Genomic DNA, 19,728 nt, shown 5'->3' on the forward strand with positions numbered 1-19,728 from the left:
TTGACAAGGAAAAACATTAATCTAGAAAACTATTTTCTTTGACATGAGGCCCCGCGCCGACCAACACCCCCCACTTCTTCTAACGCCACTTCTTCAAAATAGACTCGCCTAGGCCGAAAACCGACTTCTGCGCATGGGCCATGAAGTTTCAATCACACTGTACGTGCGCGCCCACATGTGGTATTTTGTGGAAGAGCCACACTCAAGGGGCCAAAGAGCCACATGTGGCTCACGAGCCGCGGTTTGCCGACCACTGCGCTATACCATCAGAGTGACGTAGCGTAAATTAAGGTCTAGCTGGGGCCAAATTCTAACTTTCAGAAAGACCTGACAGTCCACGTTCCCGATGACTATAACACTGTTTAACCTCATCTTCCTACTGAACTGTACGCTCCTTCAGGGCAGGGACTGTGCCTTTTTCTATTTTGTGTGCCCCACAAGCACGGTCTGGTATAGCGCCTTATACACAGAAGATGCTACATAACATCTTGTTAACCGGACCCTGTATTACTACAGAGCTGTGGGTGTTCGCAGTGCTGACGAAGGACTAGGTCCAGTTCTTGTCATCTACCAGTCTGCCTGCACAAGGAAATGAGATGGAAACCAGCCCCCGGAACTGCCTAAGCATCTCTCCTCCCCAACATCTCCCAACATGTCCAGAAGGCCACCAAACTAAAATAGTTTTTATCTTCTCCCCACGCTGGCACTGTAAGTGACCAGAAAGAATTCTTCCCCGTGCTATTTTTATTCACCTCCCAGCTGTGGGTCCCTCCCTCTCCCTCTGTAAACCCCCATCCCTCACAGCCTTAGGAAATGCCAAGGGAGTCGGACTTTGGATAATGTCTTGGGAATCCGAAACTGAGGAAGACAGGCTGATTCTCCCCCCGCTGCCCCCCCACTGAGTTTCCTTTCTCTTACTTCCCCTTTCAGACTTCCTAAACCTGCTTTCTTTCCAACCAAATTACACTACATCGTTGCTGCTGTTCTTTGACTATAGTTTGACCTTCTTCCTGAATGCAGTGATGTTCTCTGGACTGGCCCGAAACACTTACGGAATAGGCTCAATTGCCTTCAGTTCCTTCCCCTAAACCCTTTCAACATTTTTCTTCTAGTTACAGGTCCTCTCCCTCCAAGGACCCTGCTAATGTTGTAACTCTGCAAGGTCTTACTCCCAGCTGGCTCTCAGGGACTGAGAAAGTACCGGCTGATGAGAAGGTTGTGAGCTCATATATGATTAAGGTCCTCCTCTCTAGCTCTTAATCCACCTCCCACCATCGATATGAGCATTTCCATCGAGGAAATGAGAAGGCCCACTAGTCCCAAAAGAATGCGGCAATAATGGTAAAGGGACCAACATTGGTGTTGAAATTTGGGGCAAAGGCTAGTCACCCGTGCTTGGCTCTAAATATTTCCTCTTCTGGGCTCCCATGTTGCTGTGATGTTAATGTGAGGTGAATTTCTTACAGTTTCTTTTATTGAAAGTTATTTGCCTTGGTCATAAATTTAGATATGCCAGCAAAATACCCTGGTGTGTGTGTGTGTGTATGGGTGTGTGTGTATGGGTGTGTGTGTGTGTGTACACCTATCTATGAGGAGGAAGACGGGGCCACCCTGAATTCAGTACTCGAGTTTTATCTGATGTCATTCACCTTGACAGCCTTGTATTTTCAAAATTAATAAAAAGCAACAGAGAGCCTTGGCCACCGGACTAAACAGTCATCCGTGCCAGACATTAAGTGTGAGGGCACATATCACAGTTTGGGATTTAAACAGGAATATCAATGCCCTACAGGAAATCTACAGCTGCAGAGCAGACTTTCCTACCAGCCAGTGCTTTCTTTGTCGGTGCCTGCTGATGGCACATACTTGTATGTCCCAGCATTTGATTTTATTCTGCTTTTGTTTGGGTTCCTTCATATTCCCCTCCCTTCCGAGAAGCAGAGGCTGGGGGTGTGGGTGGAGGTCAGAGACAATCAAGAGTCAATAACAGAGTCTGAGGCTACCTGGCCAGGGCACTTTCTGTCAACACCTGTGGCCCAGAGGGTTAGTCTTCCAGCCATGAGCTCCTGATCGCCTGGGAGCCTAGGAGTAACCTGTGCCCTCAATGCTTTCTCCCAAGAGCCATGGGCACCCCCAGGGCTCCCCCACTTTGTAAATTGCCCACTGCTCTTACTGCCGGGAACCATGCACGATGGTAGAACCAGCCTTAAGCTAAGAAAGCACTTTGGAGCGAGCCTGCAATCTCCTCTCATGAATTCTTTACAAATTTGCTCTGAGCTGCACTAAGAAAACTCCAAGGACTTCCTATTTCTTTCTTAATAATGAACAGGTCTCTTTCATATAGAAGCAAAGCTTCTAAGGGCTTCATAACCAGCCAAAAACCATTGCTTCTCTTGCAGCTGAAAAAAAATTGATTTCTCCTTGGAGAACATAAGCTTACTTGTTTTGTTTTTTTTCTCTCTTTCTTCTCCTTTTTCTTTTATCATATGCTGACCAAAAATAACACATTTCTAACAGTGGCTTAGAAGAACTAAGATTGTACCAACCTCTCAAAACTACTGCCAACACAATGTTGTGCTTAAGCACAGCAAGGACTAAACGTATATTTTCTCTAAAGATAGCTGAAGAACACTTCACATGTACGTTTTACTTTTCCTCTAGTATACAATGACCACAACCAAGACTCGGGCACATTAATTTTTCTAGTAAATAAAAAAGAAAAAAACCAAATAGGGCATAGCACTTGTAACAATTTATCCAAAAAGTAGTAAGTGACTCCCAAAAGCATTCTGATACCAAAACATAGCCTACATGGCCCCTCTGGTTTCCTGCTGGATAACATTAAAACGGAACCGAATGTAAAGGGTTTCCCCCAAAGAGGTAATGCTAGCAGGCCTGGAAGCTTAAGAGCCCTAAGATAAAATACAAGGTAGCTCCATTTTCAGGGGAAAAACTGCATTTACAAGCAGCAAATTTGCCTGCGGATTGGCTGGTCAAGGGACTCCACGCAGAGAATGAGTGGTGCTATTGTAACCGCGCAGACGGTGGGGCTGGGAAAGGAGTTTCTTGCTGTCAACATCTAACTACTGCGGCTGGACTGGGTAAAAACTGTATTTTTCTCTCTTCTCCTGCTCTTTGGACACTTTGTTTTTAATGAATACTTGGTATCAGAGCTAAGTCCAAACACTGTTACATGTGGGATTTCCTAATGCTGAGACCTGGCAGGGCAGCACTGTGTTCTGCCAAAAAACTACACAGAAATGAGACTACTTCGAAGTGTAACAACTGGACATCCTCATTCTCTTTCAGCGTTTGCATTTAGTGGGAGCAAATGTTTTGCTTTAATGCAATTGAAAAGAAAAGAACATTTAGGGACAACATAGCTCGATCCCTCATAAAGCTTCATTTTCCAAAGCAGTATGTGAATCTCTAAATAAATGACAATTCATTCTCTGTTTACTTTAGGTAAACAGAAAATGCATTGCAGAGTACTCATTTTCAAAAGCTAATCAAGAATATTAGGTCCCAACAGATTCATTTAATAGAAATATAATAGGCATTCCTGCTTGCTTTTCATCTTGTCTCGCTGTAAATGCTAAAATGAACAGCAAATTAACCCTGCGTTGGAACGGAGTCCCTGTCACAGCTGATATCCTCTCTCTCACGACTTGTAAACATCCCCGCATCCTGTCGCTGCTTTGACTTCTACTTAGGAGAGACGAAAGTGCCTGACTGAGTTTGGCAAGAGGCTGTAGGAATACTTGAATGCTAAAGGGAGTACTGCATGTCAACCCTGCTATCTTTCCTAGCAGAACAAAATATTACCACGTCGTCTCCTAAAATAGTGCACAATTAGGAAGTAGGAGGAGGGTGGGGGTGGGACTGTTTTTTTTCCAAGCTCCATGTATCAACTGCATTTCTCTATATTTTTAACTTTACTAGCCATTCTCCAAACGGCTGCTTATAAACTACTATACAAAACAAGCTAATAAAGACAGGGCCATCCAAGCTCTATAATCAGATATAAAAGATTTGCAAACAACTTGAGATCTTATAATTAATATTCAGTGATATCAGAATTAGCATTTAGAACTCTATACAGAAAAAACTATAATACTTCATAAATTATGTAATAATGAACAAACCCTTTCAAAAACTGTTTTCACTGTGCTAAAGTAACATTCTAGACTTGTTGTAAGTATATTATTCTTACAAGTAGTTCGCAGTTATTCTTGAAGGCAAGCCTTGGAGTTTCCTTAGCATAGTGCTGCTGGGGGAAATTTTCAGCATGTCCATCTTCATCTCTAGCCTGAAGGGAAATATAATGGCCTATTTAGGGACTTACAAATAATGGAAGAAAAAAAAAAAGCTAAAAGCATAACAGCTCAGATCATTAAACAAACGGGAATCCAGAAATAACAACATCATTAAGAAGTTTGTTTAAACACGCAGTATGCCTTTTAGATATCAAAATTTGGGATTTATTTTTCTTCACATAGTTTAGTTTGAACATGCAAATTCCTTGTGGTGCAATATTTAACATTTTTAAATATTAAGCAAACCAACAGTAAATCATTTTGTTGGAAATTGCCACCACTGTAGTCTTTCGGTGACTTTGGTTGTACATTTAGGATTATCTGACATACATATGTGTTTAAACTTTTTGGCATGCTTAAGCAATCTCTAGATAATGCACTTTTAAAAAATTCTGATAGCAAGGCCATAAGAAAAGCAATTTGCATAGTTATATTTTGCATTGTAATACTATTAGAGATAAACTGATTCCCCTCGATTTTTAAATAAAAATCCGAAAGGAGCAATGATCTCGTAAGAACAATGATTCTTCAATCAAATGCAGTAAAAAATAGATTTAATTAAGAAGCTGCATTAAAAGTTACTGGTTATTTTGATCTACGCTGTTAATTAAGAAAGCTGAAGTGTAAATGGAGACATGAACAGAACCCATCAGCAATACCGCTTGCATACAGTCTTCTCTTTCTAATCTCCACCGGTTGCTGGTTTGGAGTTGGAGAGAAGGGAGAGGTAGGTGAACGGAGGCGTGTCTGCAGCACACTCATTAAATCACTCATTTGGGTGACACTTGCACTCGGCTCTGCTCTCATCTCATCGTAGCCCTAACTGCTCGCTCCTTCCTGGCCTCCTGAAATTCACAGCTGAGCTGTCTCCCTCACATATGGCTTGCATATAATTATGCATATTCCATTTTGCACTGCATTAAAATGATGAGCTCCTGGCTCCCTGCCAGCTGGTTTTTAAAAGCCCAAGCGAAGTAGAAAAGAGGAGAGAAACACAGGGAGAGCTGCACAGGAAGCAGCAGGTAGTTCTGTCTGCTGTCTCTTTAGATAAAATGTATGTCTGGCACCAGGGGAGCAGCTGAGAACTACCTGTTGTGATGTATGGATTGAGGCGGAGGAAACAATGAGCGCACGTCTGAGGCACAGCGGTGACAGCGCCCACGGGCTGTTTCTCCCCTAATGGAGTGAGATCTTCCCGCTGACACGTGTCACTCAGAGCGCTTCGGCTGGACGGGGACTGTCCTTCTAGAAAGGGATCCGTGCTGGGTGCGATCGAGAATGGATAGCTTGTTTTCAATAAAGGCTGCTGCTACTTATGGCAGGGTGGGAACTGGATTCAATTTGGAAGTGGAATGTCATAGGCGGTAGTATGTGGGTTTTGAGAAGTTTGTGAGGGGGAGAGATGGCTCTGTTTTGGTTTCATTTTTGAGATTGATCAATATCGCTGGGATTTAGTGCCTCTGTATGGTACCCCCACCACCACCACCACCACCACCACCACCCAATCAGAGTAAAATAAAAACACAGTTAAAAGATTGAACTACATGTGACAGAGAAACCAGCGATGTTTCTTCTCACTGCATCAGTGCTAGTCTGCAGCTCCATGAGGATTTCACACAGCCTTAAAGGGGGCCTGTGTTAATGTGGAGTATACAGAAAGGCAGGTGTAAGAAGGTAGTAAAGTGCTGGCGGGCAGGACAATGTCAGATTCTTCGTAGCTGAAATTGAAGCCACTCTGTGAGGCACAGGCCTTTCGGAGGTAGGGACATCTTTCTTATCTCTCTTACTCTGCCATGCCCGGTGCCTTATTTTTAGTCAGTACTTAACAAACATCTAGGTGATGGGAAAAACCCATACAAGGATGGTAACTAGACCCTACCATAAACAACTCTGTAGAAAATGCCACCTCAAAATATGCTAAGCTTGGTGGGAGGTTTATTATATTCCTGATACACTGGAATACATATGCTTGGAAACACACTTTGCAGATAGTTTACAAGGGCTACTATTTACATATGTATGTCTACACTCAATATATATGTATCTTGTGTATAAATATTCATAAGGTGGGATATGTTTATTATGCATGTACTCTCTATACACATTCATACACACCAGATGCCTGGGGATATTTTCAACATTAGTGGGGAAAATACGTTCATTCCACTTATATGTAAGGTGCTCACAGGGCTTTTTATGTTTTTTAAAGGAAGAAAACAAATCTAAGGCTTGAATGTGCTTCCTCAAAAAGGCTACGGATTTCACATTAAGCCTCTTAATTTAGGAGGTTAAGCAAAGCAGCAAGTGCAAGAAACGGGAGAGGGGGTGTGGGGTGGTTGGAAGTGAAGACAGAAAGCCAGAAACTTGCTTCTTTATTGAGGCATGTACCTGCCTCTGCAGCAAACTCCCAGGGCCCTGGGCATGGTCTGCCTCTGACAATCAACCTGATTCCGGGTCCAGGGAGCGCCACTGGCCGTGTTTCCACCGCGTGCCAGAGACGGAAAGCGCACAGCGTGCAGGGAGACCGGCACGACCACCCCACGTGGGTGTGTGCACGCACACTCACACACCTGTCTCCAAAGTGGCTCCCTCTGCATGCTGAAGATTTTTAAGGTAAATTTTTCTATTATGCTTACCTGACTAAATTAAACTAACCTCATGTGTGTATGGCAGTAGTTCTCTATACTGGCTGCATGTTAGAATCATCTGGGCTGATTGTTTTTGCTAACATGTTGGTCCCTGACCTCCCCTCACCTTTCCAAGATTCTGATTTAGTAATTGGCCCAGAGTGTTTTTGTGGGGTGTTTTGTTTTGTTTTGTTTTGTTTTGTTTTAATAAAAAGCTCTCAGGTGATGGTAATGTTCAAGCGGGGCTGAGAACCCCTGATCTAAGGAGAGTGCCGACTGGTATCAGGAGGAGGCTCTTGGCAGAGTTTTCAGAACATTCTCTAACCACATCGGAGTGACCTGCTCACAACACTAGGAGGAGAAAGGATGTGGCCCCTGAGGTGGGTCTCACCCTAAAGATTCAAGAAATGACTTGACTAGCTATTTGTGGGCAAAAAAATTATCTTTAGTTTCTGGTGTAACAAATAGTCTTAGAAGAACTACTAGACACTTCTAAGAGGCCTTCCTGGGCCTCTCGAACCAAGTCCATATCTCCACTCTGCCCTCTCTTGGAATAGGCACAGGCGCACCCTGCCGCTGGGTGGTGGGATTTTTGCCTCTCTCACTAGACTGGGAGCTCCCCGAGGGGAGGATGGTGGAGCCACAGCCGGGTACGCAGTAAGTGCTCTGCAGGTGTGGGTTCCATCATCATTCCACAGCAGCAACTTGGTGACAATGGTAGACAAAATCTGAGGGAACTTCCTTACCCTCCATGTCAAATCATTTTAGAACCTCTTCTACAGGGAAGCCAGGGCCTTCTTCTACATCTGCCCCATTTGGGCTGGCAGACAACAGCATATCTGCCAGGTTGGGGGAGGGCAGAGAGAGCTGATGACCCCTTCAGGGAGGGGTGTTTGAGCCCTGAAGATGCTCAGAATCACCGGTCATGGTAATAATATAAAGCAGGCCGACGTTCATCTGGTCTTATTAGTGTTCTTAAACTCTCTATGGATGATGCCTTCTCTAATTGCCTATCTCAGGCAGACTACCCTACTCCCAGCTCTTGGGATCTACTGGGGCCAGGAGACCTGTGTTGATGTCTGACTTGGTTCTGGAATGACCCATTCTGACATAAGAAATGTCCAGCTACATCATAATGAACTAACTCTCTCCATGTGTCGTATTCTCAACAGTCTTATCCTAACATGTTAGGGCATGTATGCCCACCATGGGGAAAAGCAAATGGGAAACTATTGTTTTACGTTTGACTACAAATGTGATTGTCAGACCAAAGGTGCATTTTTGATCTATTATCCTAAGACACCTTTACTTCTGCCATCAAATAGAAATAAAAATTAAAAGTCTTCAATTAAACTGCAAGGAGATTTCCCCATCTTGCTGATAGCCATTCATCCATTCTCATGCAGTGCCTAGCATTTGAATAAATACTAGGTTATGTGAGCAACTTAGACTAATTGCCTCTCTACTTCAAAAACCCCTGCCTAAACAAACTTTGTCTTCACCCCTCTTTCCCTGTGAATCATCACTAATTCACTTTTTTATTTTGACTCTTCCCCACAACAATCTTTAGTGCTCTTTCAAAGAAACTACTTCTTCCTTGGGCCAAAGTCTGGGTGCCATGTGCATATTCCAGCAAGAGCAACATTCTTTCTCTTCTGGAAGACTCCTCTGGACAATGCGGGACCTTCTAGACACAGCTCCACCCACCCACCCCAGAAAAGTGAGATGTTTCTGACTCAGGGAAAAGGTGAACACCATTGCCATTTAAGTCTAAAGGTCATCAGGCTTCAGAGTTCCCACCTCCCTGCAGTGAACAGGCGTTTGCACCTCTGTGTCGTCGTGATTCCAGAATTTCTTTTGGAAACAAGGAAAGGTTCTGGCTGGAAGGAGAGCTGGGCGAGCTCTGCAGAGCCTCCAGGCTCAGCCTTCCAAGGCTGCAGCAGATGCGGCTCATGGCGGCTCACACATGTGGTGTCGCTCCCAGACTTGGGAGCATCAAAAATAGTGCATCTCAATGTTGCAGGAATAAGTTTAGAGATGACTAGTTGTGGGGAAGGGGGGATGTTACACTTTACAAATAACTGTTTGAACCAGAAGCAATAGAATTTCTTTTTCAAAATTCAAGATAAAAGCAGGGGGAATACCACGTCTGAAAACTCTTAGAATTTCATGTTATGATATCCCATGTCTGGCCTATCCTTCCCTTGTCACATGCCTACGCACATTCTCTTGAGGAGGCTCAGAGAGGGCTACACAGCAGCTGTCAGGTGCGGCCTTTCAGTGTGTTGTGAATGTGACATAGGTCAGCCCATTTTCTCTGCCCCTCAATGAAGCTCCCTGGGCTGGAATAACATACGGAGGTCTACAGAGTAGCTCTGTGCCCACGTGAGTCACTGCCCAGTTATTCTCATCTTGGTGGCCCAACTCCTCATGACTAATGTCCCTGAGTTCCTGTCACTTCAACTGAGTTCCTGTACTTTATCTCATTTTCTGAGGGTAAAACCAGATTCCACCTCTCTTCCTCGCTTCTGGAAAATTCGTATGCATCCTTTAAGCCTTAGTTCCGACTGCAGCGCCTTTAGGAAGTCATTCAAGACCCCTTCCTCCTGTGCCCCTGTCCCTGTCTATAACCATTCCACCCATCACACTGTCTTAGGACCATCTATGTTTGCCTTCCCCAGGAACCTGTGAGGTCCGTGAGTGCAGAAACTGTGTTCTACTCAGCTGCAAGTCTCTAGAGCCTCATCTAGTTCCTGACATATCATAAGGGCCCCATAAATGATGAGTGAATGAATGAAAGGGTTCCTATCCTTTAACCCTGGCAAATAGACATTCTGCCTTGCACTCCAGTCCCCAAAAGTAAGTGTTCTGCCCCCCTGAACCTCAGGAGTTGTTTTCATACCTGAGTCTCAGCGGGTCTCTGCCAGGGCTCTCTGATCACACCTGCCTCACAGCTGGACCTGCACTGACTATCCCATGCGCTTCTGCCCAACACCTGTCCTTCCCACTTGGTTAGACCCAAGGGTCTTAGCCTCACTGCAGGTATTGTACTCAAGTCAATAATTGGCCTATAATCCTTTTGTTCCACGTGTTTCTCTCCTCTGCTTCCCCCTAACCCGACCTTTGCCTACCAAAGGTTAATCTAACCTCTGTTTTTTGTCTCATCCCCAAAAGTGCATTCCTAGATGAACCCATCTGGTGCCTTGCTCCCTGTCTCTCACCTGGTAATAGTGTCCCAGTCAGTCTGGGTCTCCTGGGGTAACTCATCCTGGGTGTGACTCATGTCTGATCTGCCTACCAGACTGGACACTGCTTGAGGGCAGAGACCATGCATTATGGGTGAGGCCCCATGCTCAGCGGAACACACCGTGTAACAAACGATCCTGTAAATACGTGTTAAATGGAGTCCTTAACCTTTGCTCCTCTGGAAGCCAGGGGGGCTCAGACGTGTTTTGTTTCTCTCCCCTGTGAACTGCCTACTTCTACAATGAATACTTCTTAATTATGAATTGTTTCTATGCAAATATCCAGGTCTCTGCACAGATCACAGAGTTGCAGGGCTCATGGCGGCACTGTGTGTGCACGCAGCGTGGATAGAGGCCTTTCTCCTGGATAGAGGACTCCCACCCAGCATCAGGTTCCCTAATCTGGAGGTGCCCCAGGCACCCAGACACACGAATGTGTGGACCCAGGCATCTGCTCAATTCACGTTCCTACTAATCTTTGCATCGGGAGGCCTTGCCCACCCTTTCATCAGCTCGTCATTGAAGACTGACTATGGGATTCCTGCAGTGGTGCTGTTTTACTCCGTAACAAAATGTATTTGAATGTCCATTCTGCATGGGGACCCAGGGAGAAGCTGTTGACCAGTGACGTTCTTTCTCCATCCTCCTCACCCAGCAGGCGGAGGGGCTCTCCACACCACTTCAGGCTCCTCTGACAGCTCACACATCTCTGATGGATGGCAAGGACTGATTGGCTGCAGCTATTTTTTCACTCCCTGCAAACCTTTATATATATCATAAATTTTTAATATCCAAGTTGGTGTCTTCAAAGAATAATGGCAACAACTATGCAACATGAAGATAATGGGAATCGAATCATGTTTACAGCCTCCATGAGCATCTCCTTAAACGATGTCAGGTCGGAGCCACTGGTGCTGCGAGCCTGTGGGACTGCAGGCTGATCTGGGCCTGATGAATGGCTGCCCTCACTCAGGGGCCCTAATGGACTGCATGACAGTTACGGCAGCAGATTCCACATCAGCCTGAATTACAGCTACCTTGTGAACTAACATCCATCATGCTCGTCCCGGCACATTCCAGCTGTGTCTAGAATAATCAGAGCCGTTGCTAAGCGGGTCTGAAAATCCTTGTGTTTGCTTCTCATTTTTCCTAATCTATTTTCTCCTTTATTAGACAGGTGACCCTTCTGGATTTATCTGGCACTGCTCTTTGTCAGGTCAGCTGAGTGTCTTTGTTTGGGAAGAACTGTTTTTTGTGTGTTTTTTCAAAGGGTCCACAGGTAAGGCCCAGCAGCCAGAGCACACAGCCCAGTTCCTTTCTCTTCTCTGTGAAAGCCACGCACACAGCTGTCGCATCCCAGGCAGCTCCTGATTATCCCAGGACCCTTGATCCACAGTGGATTATCCAGGCTACTTGACTACGCCCCTCCCCCCACCTCCTGCCTCCGTCCACCGCTAGCCTTTTGCTTTTTTTACTCTTCGTTTGCATCTATTACCCAGGGACCCATGAGGGAAACAAAAGGCAGGGAAATGCAGATGATTCCACTTTGCTCCTGGCTGGCGCCTATAAAATGCTCAAATAATTGGCCTAATCTAGGCATTTCAGGTGGTCCTTTTGTTCCTGTTCCCTGAAATCACGAGGCAGAAGGGACTGGACTCATGTCAGTGTGCACAGGCCTCGTGATGGGCCTGAGAAATTAGAGATGATGTGAAACAGGCAGGGGCTGCAAGGCTAGGAAAGGACCCATCTGCAAGGCTAGGGAAGGATGCAGATGTCATGGAGGCAATTTACTACCCACAGGAAGTCTCCCCCAGTAACCTGGCCTCACGTGGGAACAGGAAACACACTAGAACCAGATGAAGATGCTGCTCTGGATATTTTCAGGAATTCAGAGCAACAGCTAACATTCCCACAGCTCCTATGTATACATCAGACACCGTTCTAAATGCTGTATATGTATCAACCCGTTTAACACGCACTCATACATATACCAAAACCAAAACTGATGAGGTAGGTACTAGCTTCCACTTGTATATGAGGGAATTGGACCTCAGGAGAGAGACTGTGTAATTTATGCAAAGTCACACAGCTAAAAAGTAGTGGAACCAGGATTCAAACTAGGGCTGTCTGCCTCCAGAGTCCTCACTCTAAACCCTGCTAGTGGTAAGAATGATATATAAATTAAATGTGGAATAACTTGAAAATACTAATGTCATTAATTTTAAAATGTGTTATTAATTAAGGGAGGTTTTCATAATTCCTTGGTTTTAGCATTCCAAGAGTGAATACAGCAAGGAAATGGAGAAAGGAAGGTATTTAATGACAAATATAACTGAAGGGGGGAGGGTGGTCTGCAAGGACCTAGGAAAAGAGAAGCCAGAGCGAGCATGAGTCAGTAGGTCTCTAGCACAGCCTAATGGAGATGGTACTTCAAAATTTATAAAATTAATTCATAAAACAAACCAGCCTCTTTAACCTGATTCTTATGAAGTAACCCTCGGATACCTGAGCCCATCAATTCCAGAAGGACATGCCTACACAGCTCACTCAGCAATTCAGATCCTTTATCACAATGTCCTTGGTGAATTTCTAATAGCATTATCGATATTATATAATTTTTATTGATACCAGAGATGATGCTGTACAGACTATAAAGGAAGCCTATGTGTCTTAGCTCATCAAGTCTTGGCTCTCTGGTATATAAATGGGGACTGTGGCTTTGGTTAACATGACTCCGTTCATTGAAGCTGTGGAGACCCTTGGACAAATTGGTGGGACTGAGTCTGTGGACTTGCCTAGCTGGACAGTGGGGGCATGCAGATCTGGAGGCCAGTTCACCAGCCTCTGGCCAATACCGCTACACCCTCCACTCCTAGAAACAGAGACAGAGCAGCAGTAATGTAACCTGATCAGGTGACTGAGACTTGGGTCACAGTCTTCCTGGGAAAGTTAGCCTGCTCTGTGTCCCAGTCACCCTTCATCTGACCTGCCACATCATACACCTACAGGTCTTGGCAAAGGGGAGACAGACATTGGAACATGGGAGAGGATGTGCACGAATCGGTGCACAACTCACACCACTACTTATGGAAGAAATGACTCAAAGGGCATACCCCACTGATGATGGACATGGACAGCTGTGAGTCACAGACTGAAACAAGGGGTGTCCCTGAATTAGCTTCTAATTCTGAGGTCAAGGACTATAAATTCTGAATTAGCTGCAATCCTTTTCAAAGGATTGAAAAGGATTCATGATGTCACAATTGTTATCTCTAAGAAAGGTTCCCTACTCTGCCCAACTTAGCTTTCTTTACTCCCACCAGCAACTACAGAAATGCCATAAGCAGGTCCTGGATACAACAGTGTTGCCTACATTCTCTCTGGATGATTCATATACTAAACTTCCGTCCACCCCATCTCTGGGTGCCCATCAACCTACAGAGTGGGCATACAGATGCCTCAACGTGCTCTCAGTAATCCCCCTGCACTCCTGTCACTGGTTCCCCACCAGCTCCAGTTCGAGCCCACTTCCACACCATCCCCAGCTCTGGACTTTCACCCTGACTCTTGCCCTGCCTTGGGCCCTCTGACCTGTACACTTGGCTTAGCTTGAGTTTGCTGTCCGTCACTAATATCACCTTCGACCGGCCACCCTAGTCCTCCACTCTGGATGCCACAGGAGGGTCACTGCTCTGGCCTGGGACAGTTTTATAGTCAACATCCTACAATGGTGCCCCATATACAATTTATCTTAAAGATATGATTTCTTCTGTAAGAAATGGAAGTGAGAATTGTACAATGTCTGTAAAGATCTAAAATTGGCCTGAACATGAAGAAGAAAGACTAGGGCTAGGAGTAAAATCCTGACTGTTACTGTGCACTGTCCACGCAAGTGTCCTGACCCACGTGGAGTGAGGCTGTGACTGATCCCAGAGGAAGCAGGCAAAGGAGAAAGACAGGGAGACACATCTGTTCTCCCTGACCCTGGGTGAGAGGGGATGTGCCTCTGGACAGGATGGTCTTCCTGACAGCTCCAATGACAATCCATGTGCACCTGACCTGTTAACAGGGGCTTCGAGGAACAAAGTCTAAATTGCCTAAAATCAGGACCAATCAGCCTGTCTGAGGAGCCAAGTGCAAAGATAGCAGCAAAGGGGCGTCAGAAATAACAACCTCTGCTCAAATGACTCTCTCCGGAGTCTTAATTTTAAATCCCAGCCATTCTGCAGATGATGAATGGAGGTAATAAAAGGTGGGAGTGTGGCATGTTTAAATAGAGGATAATCGCTCAAGCAGAATTTGGTGTTGAGAGAAGAGTCTGTCGAAGCCAACAGCTGAGTATGGGTTTAAGGTCCATTTTTAGATGATAACCTCATCTAAAAGTTGCTCCTCTGTCTCATTATTATCATGGTTATAACTATTATTATTATTACATTTCCAGGAGGTATAGATATTAAAGAATTGAAACCCAGCTGACGAAAGACAAAAAGTGACCTGAGTTTCCACATCATCTCCCTTTTTAGTGTAACTGGGAACAAGGTGTGGTTTTTCCCTGCACAGTGAGTACCCCGCCCTTCCTATTTGCTCCAAATTGGAATCATCACCTCCTTTGGCTTTACTGAAGATTTAATATTTGTTTGAAAGCATGCAGTGTTTCTGACCAAAAGATATCAGTGGACATATAGCCTCCCTCACCCAGCCTTTCTGGTTACCAAAATTCCCAATGGGGTCCGTTTCCTCTGCACCCTGCTATCTCACTGCCCAGTGTAGTTCTAGCTACGAGCTACCTGGGAACCACACTGGAAGGAGGTTCTCAGACCACAGACGACTGGACCTGATTGGAGAGACTATCGCCACCGATTGGAGAGACTATCGCCACTTCCAGAAACTTCCAACTCAATGACTGTCTCACAGAGCTGTCACCCAGAGGGAAGAGAACTCAGTATAGAAGTCCCTTGACATTAACATTAAGATGGAAGTCTGTGCTGTGCCGGGCACCATGCTAAGCATTTGGGGGACATCAACTCATTAAAGCTTTCCAAGTGCTTCCAGGTCTGTACTACCATTCCCGCCTCCATTTTGCCAGCAAGGAATCTGAAGTGTAGGGAAGTTAAGTAACTTGTCCAAAGCTAAAGAGCTTATGAACGAATGGCAAAGCTGGGCTCTGAACACGCGTGTGGTGACACCGGGCACAGGCTCAACCCCCACCCCACACTGGCTCTTCTGCTGCGGCACCGTCAGCAGAAGCAGCTTGGCTGACCGTGAGCCACAGGAACCATAGAGATTGCTTGAAGGCAGAGAAAGAAGTCATGGCTCATTGTCCCTGTGGGTTCCAGGACCCCCTGCAGATACCAAAACCTGCAGATGCTCAAGTCCCTTATATAAAATAGCGTGGTGTTTGCATATAACCTACACACATCCTCCCATGCGCTTTAGATCAGCTCTAGGTTACTTATAATATCTGATACTGTACATGTTATGTAAATGGCTGTTATTCTGTATTTTTTAGGCAATAATGACAAGAGGAAAGTCTGCACATGTTCACTACCTAGTACACATTAACAACTTCGTAGCTCTTACCCTCCAAATTTTCAATTCTCAGTTGAATCGTTGGATGTGAAAGTGCGGACACGGAGGTCCCTGCAACTTAGCCAAGGTTTTACTGTTGGTATTTTCATTACCATTCATGACATCTCCCTTTATTCTTTATTTTCCAGCTACGAACTTCACCACGTGTCAACTTCGTTTCTTATGGAGTAACAGAGGACACCCATATCGCTTGCTGACTGAAGTGCTCAGCAAGGCTTGGGCACACACACACCATGACCCAGGCTCTTCCCAAGCTGAACAGCAGAACCAGACAGGTGCACAGCAGATAAAAGTGGGGGAGGGGGAAGCATCTCTGAACAATTTAGTGTTGTACTTGGCTCACCATTTTCAGCAAATGTGCAAATGAGTGCATATTATATTTTTATTCGAAAGGCTAGGGCTTTAAAAAACAACAACAACGAAGTGTTGCAGCATCTATTACGTCCTTGTTCGTTTTAGAATGCAGCTCAAAACTGTTGCCTTTGAGTTTTGTTGTTTTTATTGTGTTCATCCCCATTTCTGACACATCATCTCTCCTTCACACCCCTCAGGACTCAGACTCACCGGGCAATCTCTTCTCCATAAATGAGAATCCCTCCCTCAGTCACCTGTGCATTCACAGACAGCTTTCTTTTATTTTAAAGATTCATTTCATCTTAAATCGTCCTCCCTGTATGAAATGTTTTCATCTCTATTCCTCCCCACCCCTTGCTCTGTCACAAGAAGCTGCTCTACTGCCCTGGCCGGTTTGGCTCAGTGGATGGAGCGTCGGCCTGCGGACTGAAGGGTCCCAGGTTCCATTCCGGTCAAGGGCATGTACCTTGGTTGCGGGCACAGCCCCAGTAGGGAGTGTGCAGTAGGAAGCTGATCTATATTTCTCTCTCATCGATGTTTCTAACTCTCCACCTCTCTCCCTTCCTCTCTGTAAAAAATCAATAAAATATATTTTTAAAAAAAAAGAAGCTGCTCTACAGGTGCCACAAGTGCTTCTTCATACTACATCCCGCCCGCCTGTGCTCTAGGACCTGAGGTCTACAGCGGCATAATCAAAATAACATCGTATTAGTTTAGATTAGCGTCTGTGGCGGCAATTCCTATAAATGATACAGACAAGGCCGTAGCTGTAATGTCTGTCTTGTTTCGAGGTAAAAATGAAAAATGACATCTTTGATGGAGAAGACTCCACGGAGACCGGGTGAAAGCGCGCCGTTCCTCGGCTCACAGACAGCTCTCTTTCCCATCATGTGGTGACAGGTGTGTAATCATGTTCCTTAGTCACAGTTTGCGTGAAAATAACCAATTACCGAGTGAGTGAGAACCGAGCTCTGGGGTGACTGTCACCACCACTGCAGAGTGACGATGTGCATCCAAAGCCAGGGCTTCCAGGGGAGGCTCTGAAGGCCCCTGCCCGGCCAAGGGTGCTCTCCAAGGCTCAGGAGCCAGTCCTGCTCTACAGTGAATTTGCTCAAATGCAGGAGTATTCTCCTCTGGAATGAAGATTCCATCAGGGCCAGCGTGATGGTCTGTCATATTTCCCGGGCAACTCAACCTTCTTACCATCTCCTGTCCTGGATCTTTCCAGAACACGTCACTCCCACCTCTCGTTGAGCACCCGCTAGCCCAGCTGTCTCCCTTCCCACTCAGATGTCCACATGAACAGTGTCTACTTCAGCCTGTTCTTTCCCCTGTGGTGGACATCTCCTTCCATCACACCCACAGTGACAAAGGACAATACTGAAACCCCAGAGCACTGCTATGCCCAGGGTACCCTCATAGGCAAAGAATTCCCCGGGTCTACAGGGCAGGAGAGGTGGGGTAGCTCACAGAGCCACACAGTGCACTTATCTGTGTTGCAGATATAGTTGATAGAAATGAGGTCCACGCAGAGAGTTGAGATAATTACTTATTTGCAACAGATGGATTCTAATAGCACTGTTATTACACATAGGTGTCCTTCATCAAAAACAGACCAACCGCTCTTGTCCATGGGACATACCCTGTTGCAGGGCTCGTGGGTAGAGGAGCCCTACCTCCCAGATAGGTGGCTGAAAAGTTGAAGGACAGATGAAAGGAAGTTACTGCCTGTGACTCTGTTTCCCATCTGTGGAGTGGGGCTACTGCTTGTTACCCATACTTGGTTGAATGAGAATGGTTGTAAATGCCCTAACACCAATAACCTAGCTCAAGAAAAGAGTCTGAGCTATGTGTCCACTGATATCTTTTGGTCAGAAATACTGTATGCTTTCAAACAAATACTAAATCTTCAGTAAAGCCAAAGGAGGTGATGATTCAAATTCTAGGCAGCAAACATCAAAGTAAAAAAAAACAACACTCAAAAAATCTCTGGGTGGGTTATATAGGCTAAAGGATACAAGGAGATTCAAGACAGATTCCAAGAGGTGAGTGAAAAATACAATTCCTCTATGTCACTCACTTCTTTTTTCTTATCCTGAAAGATGTTCCCCTGGAAGATTTATCTACAAAGACCAGACCAATGTTACTTTCCAGTAAAAAGGCTTGGCAGGCTATGCTTTGCATGAGCTGAAGGACAATAAACATTTAAGGGGAAGGAAAAAAACATCAGCTGGTTTGGCTCCTGTCATTAATGTAACTGATGAGTTTTTAACCACAGTCTTGTCATCCTCATTAGCATAAGTGCTAATTACCCCCTCTCCTCTCCTACGGGAAGGGCAACCTGAACTCCACGCTGACCTCAGCGATGGCTGGCACCCCGGGCAGGGCTGAGGAGAAGGATGAGGTTAGGGCAGTGTAAAGGTGAGTGGAAAACGTTGTGACAAATGAGCTAAAAGCGGGGGCAACCATGCAGGCGGCTGCTAAAAGCAAGGACCTCCTTCTAAGGAGGGGCGGGGCCTGGTGTTGGGAGCGAGGTTCCTGCACTTATTCATGTGCTCCTGGCAGTTTTGGCAGGGGCGTCTCGAGTGAAAAGCACACTACTTTGCACATATGGTGGGAAGAATCTCGTGCATCAGTTGAATGCATACTGTACTACATACACATTCTGTTTTATCTCCAGGCCCAGCCGTGCTGCAAATGCTTGCAAATTGGGAAACCTTCTGTGCAGTCAAGATACGGACAGGAGAAGCTAGACTGTGACTTATAAGATGTGACACTCGCCAAAAAGCCAAAGTAACGAAAAGTTAAGGCATGTGCTTCACACTCATTGCAACAAAGGCAGCTCTGCGAGGTGGGGACCCACAGCCCGAGTTTATTTCGTGCCCCTTCATCCTGCGCTTTCAGGCCCAGTGAGGGGGCTTCCCTCCCTCACACACAGGGCTCTCTGGGAACCTCTGCCGGTATCCACGGCTGCTGTATTGTGGGGAACACTGAACATCGATATGGAAAATTTTTCAGTGAAATTTCTCAGATTTACCTTGGTAGGGGGAGCGATGAAATGGCTATTTTTGTCCTCCTGTTTTGTTTTGAGGTCGTCAGCCCACCATCCTGCGATGGGATGCCGTTGCCCGTAGCAGGTCACTGCTATCACTTTCACTTCCTAAGGGTTTCTAAGAGCAAACTCTGATACTGCATGGGGTTCTGAACTCCCTGTATATTTGGGATATAAAAGTGGCAAAGGGGCAGATTGTTCTGGCCTTCCACCTTTGCCTGACCCTCAGATAAAGGAATGACTTTTAAAGCAACTGGCCCCTAATGAAGGAGACTGATATAAAAATCCTTTCTCGCTTCAGAGACATGCCTTTCTTTTCTACTAGTCTTGTATGTGAGTGGGGGGAAAAGCATGAGAATGTAAAGATTTCTTTAATAAATGAAGACAATTTTTAATAGGGGTCAATGCATGAAGGTCTCTATCGCTCCTTTTCAGCCTGCTGAGAAGGGCAATGCCTCCTGTGTCACAATGAAGCAACTGCGATGTAGCCAGGTGATCCAATCAAATGTATAGAAAAATTATAATGTGGGGTCATAATAGGGCAG

The 19,728-nt window shown here is 45.5% G+C and overlaps 1 protein-coding gene across 1 annotated transcript in view; it reads right to left on the reverse strand.

Moving 5' to 3' along the window:
* The window catches only part of SOBP (sine oculis binding protein homolog), a 161,413-nt gene that overhangs the window by 63,839 nt on the left and 77,846 nt on the right, over positions 1-19,728 (reverse strand). Inside the window, exon 5 of the mRNA XM_005883825.2 lies at positions 4,214-4,309. Within this exon, the coding sequence (XP_005883887.1) occupies positions 4,214-4,309 (96 nt within the window). The remainder of the gene's footprint in view (positions 1-4,213; positions 4,310-19,728) is intronic.

This window comes from Myotis brandtii, unplaced genomic scaffold (assembly GCF_000412655.1).
Source record: "Myotis brandtii unplaced genomic scaffold, ASM41265v1 scaffold8, whole genome shotgun sequence".
NCBI lineage: Eukaryota > Metazoa > Chordata > Mammalia > Chiroptera > Vespertilionidae > Myotis > Myotis brandtii.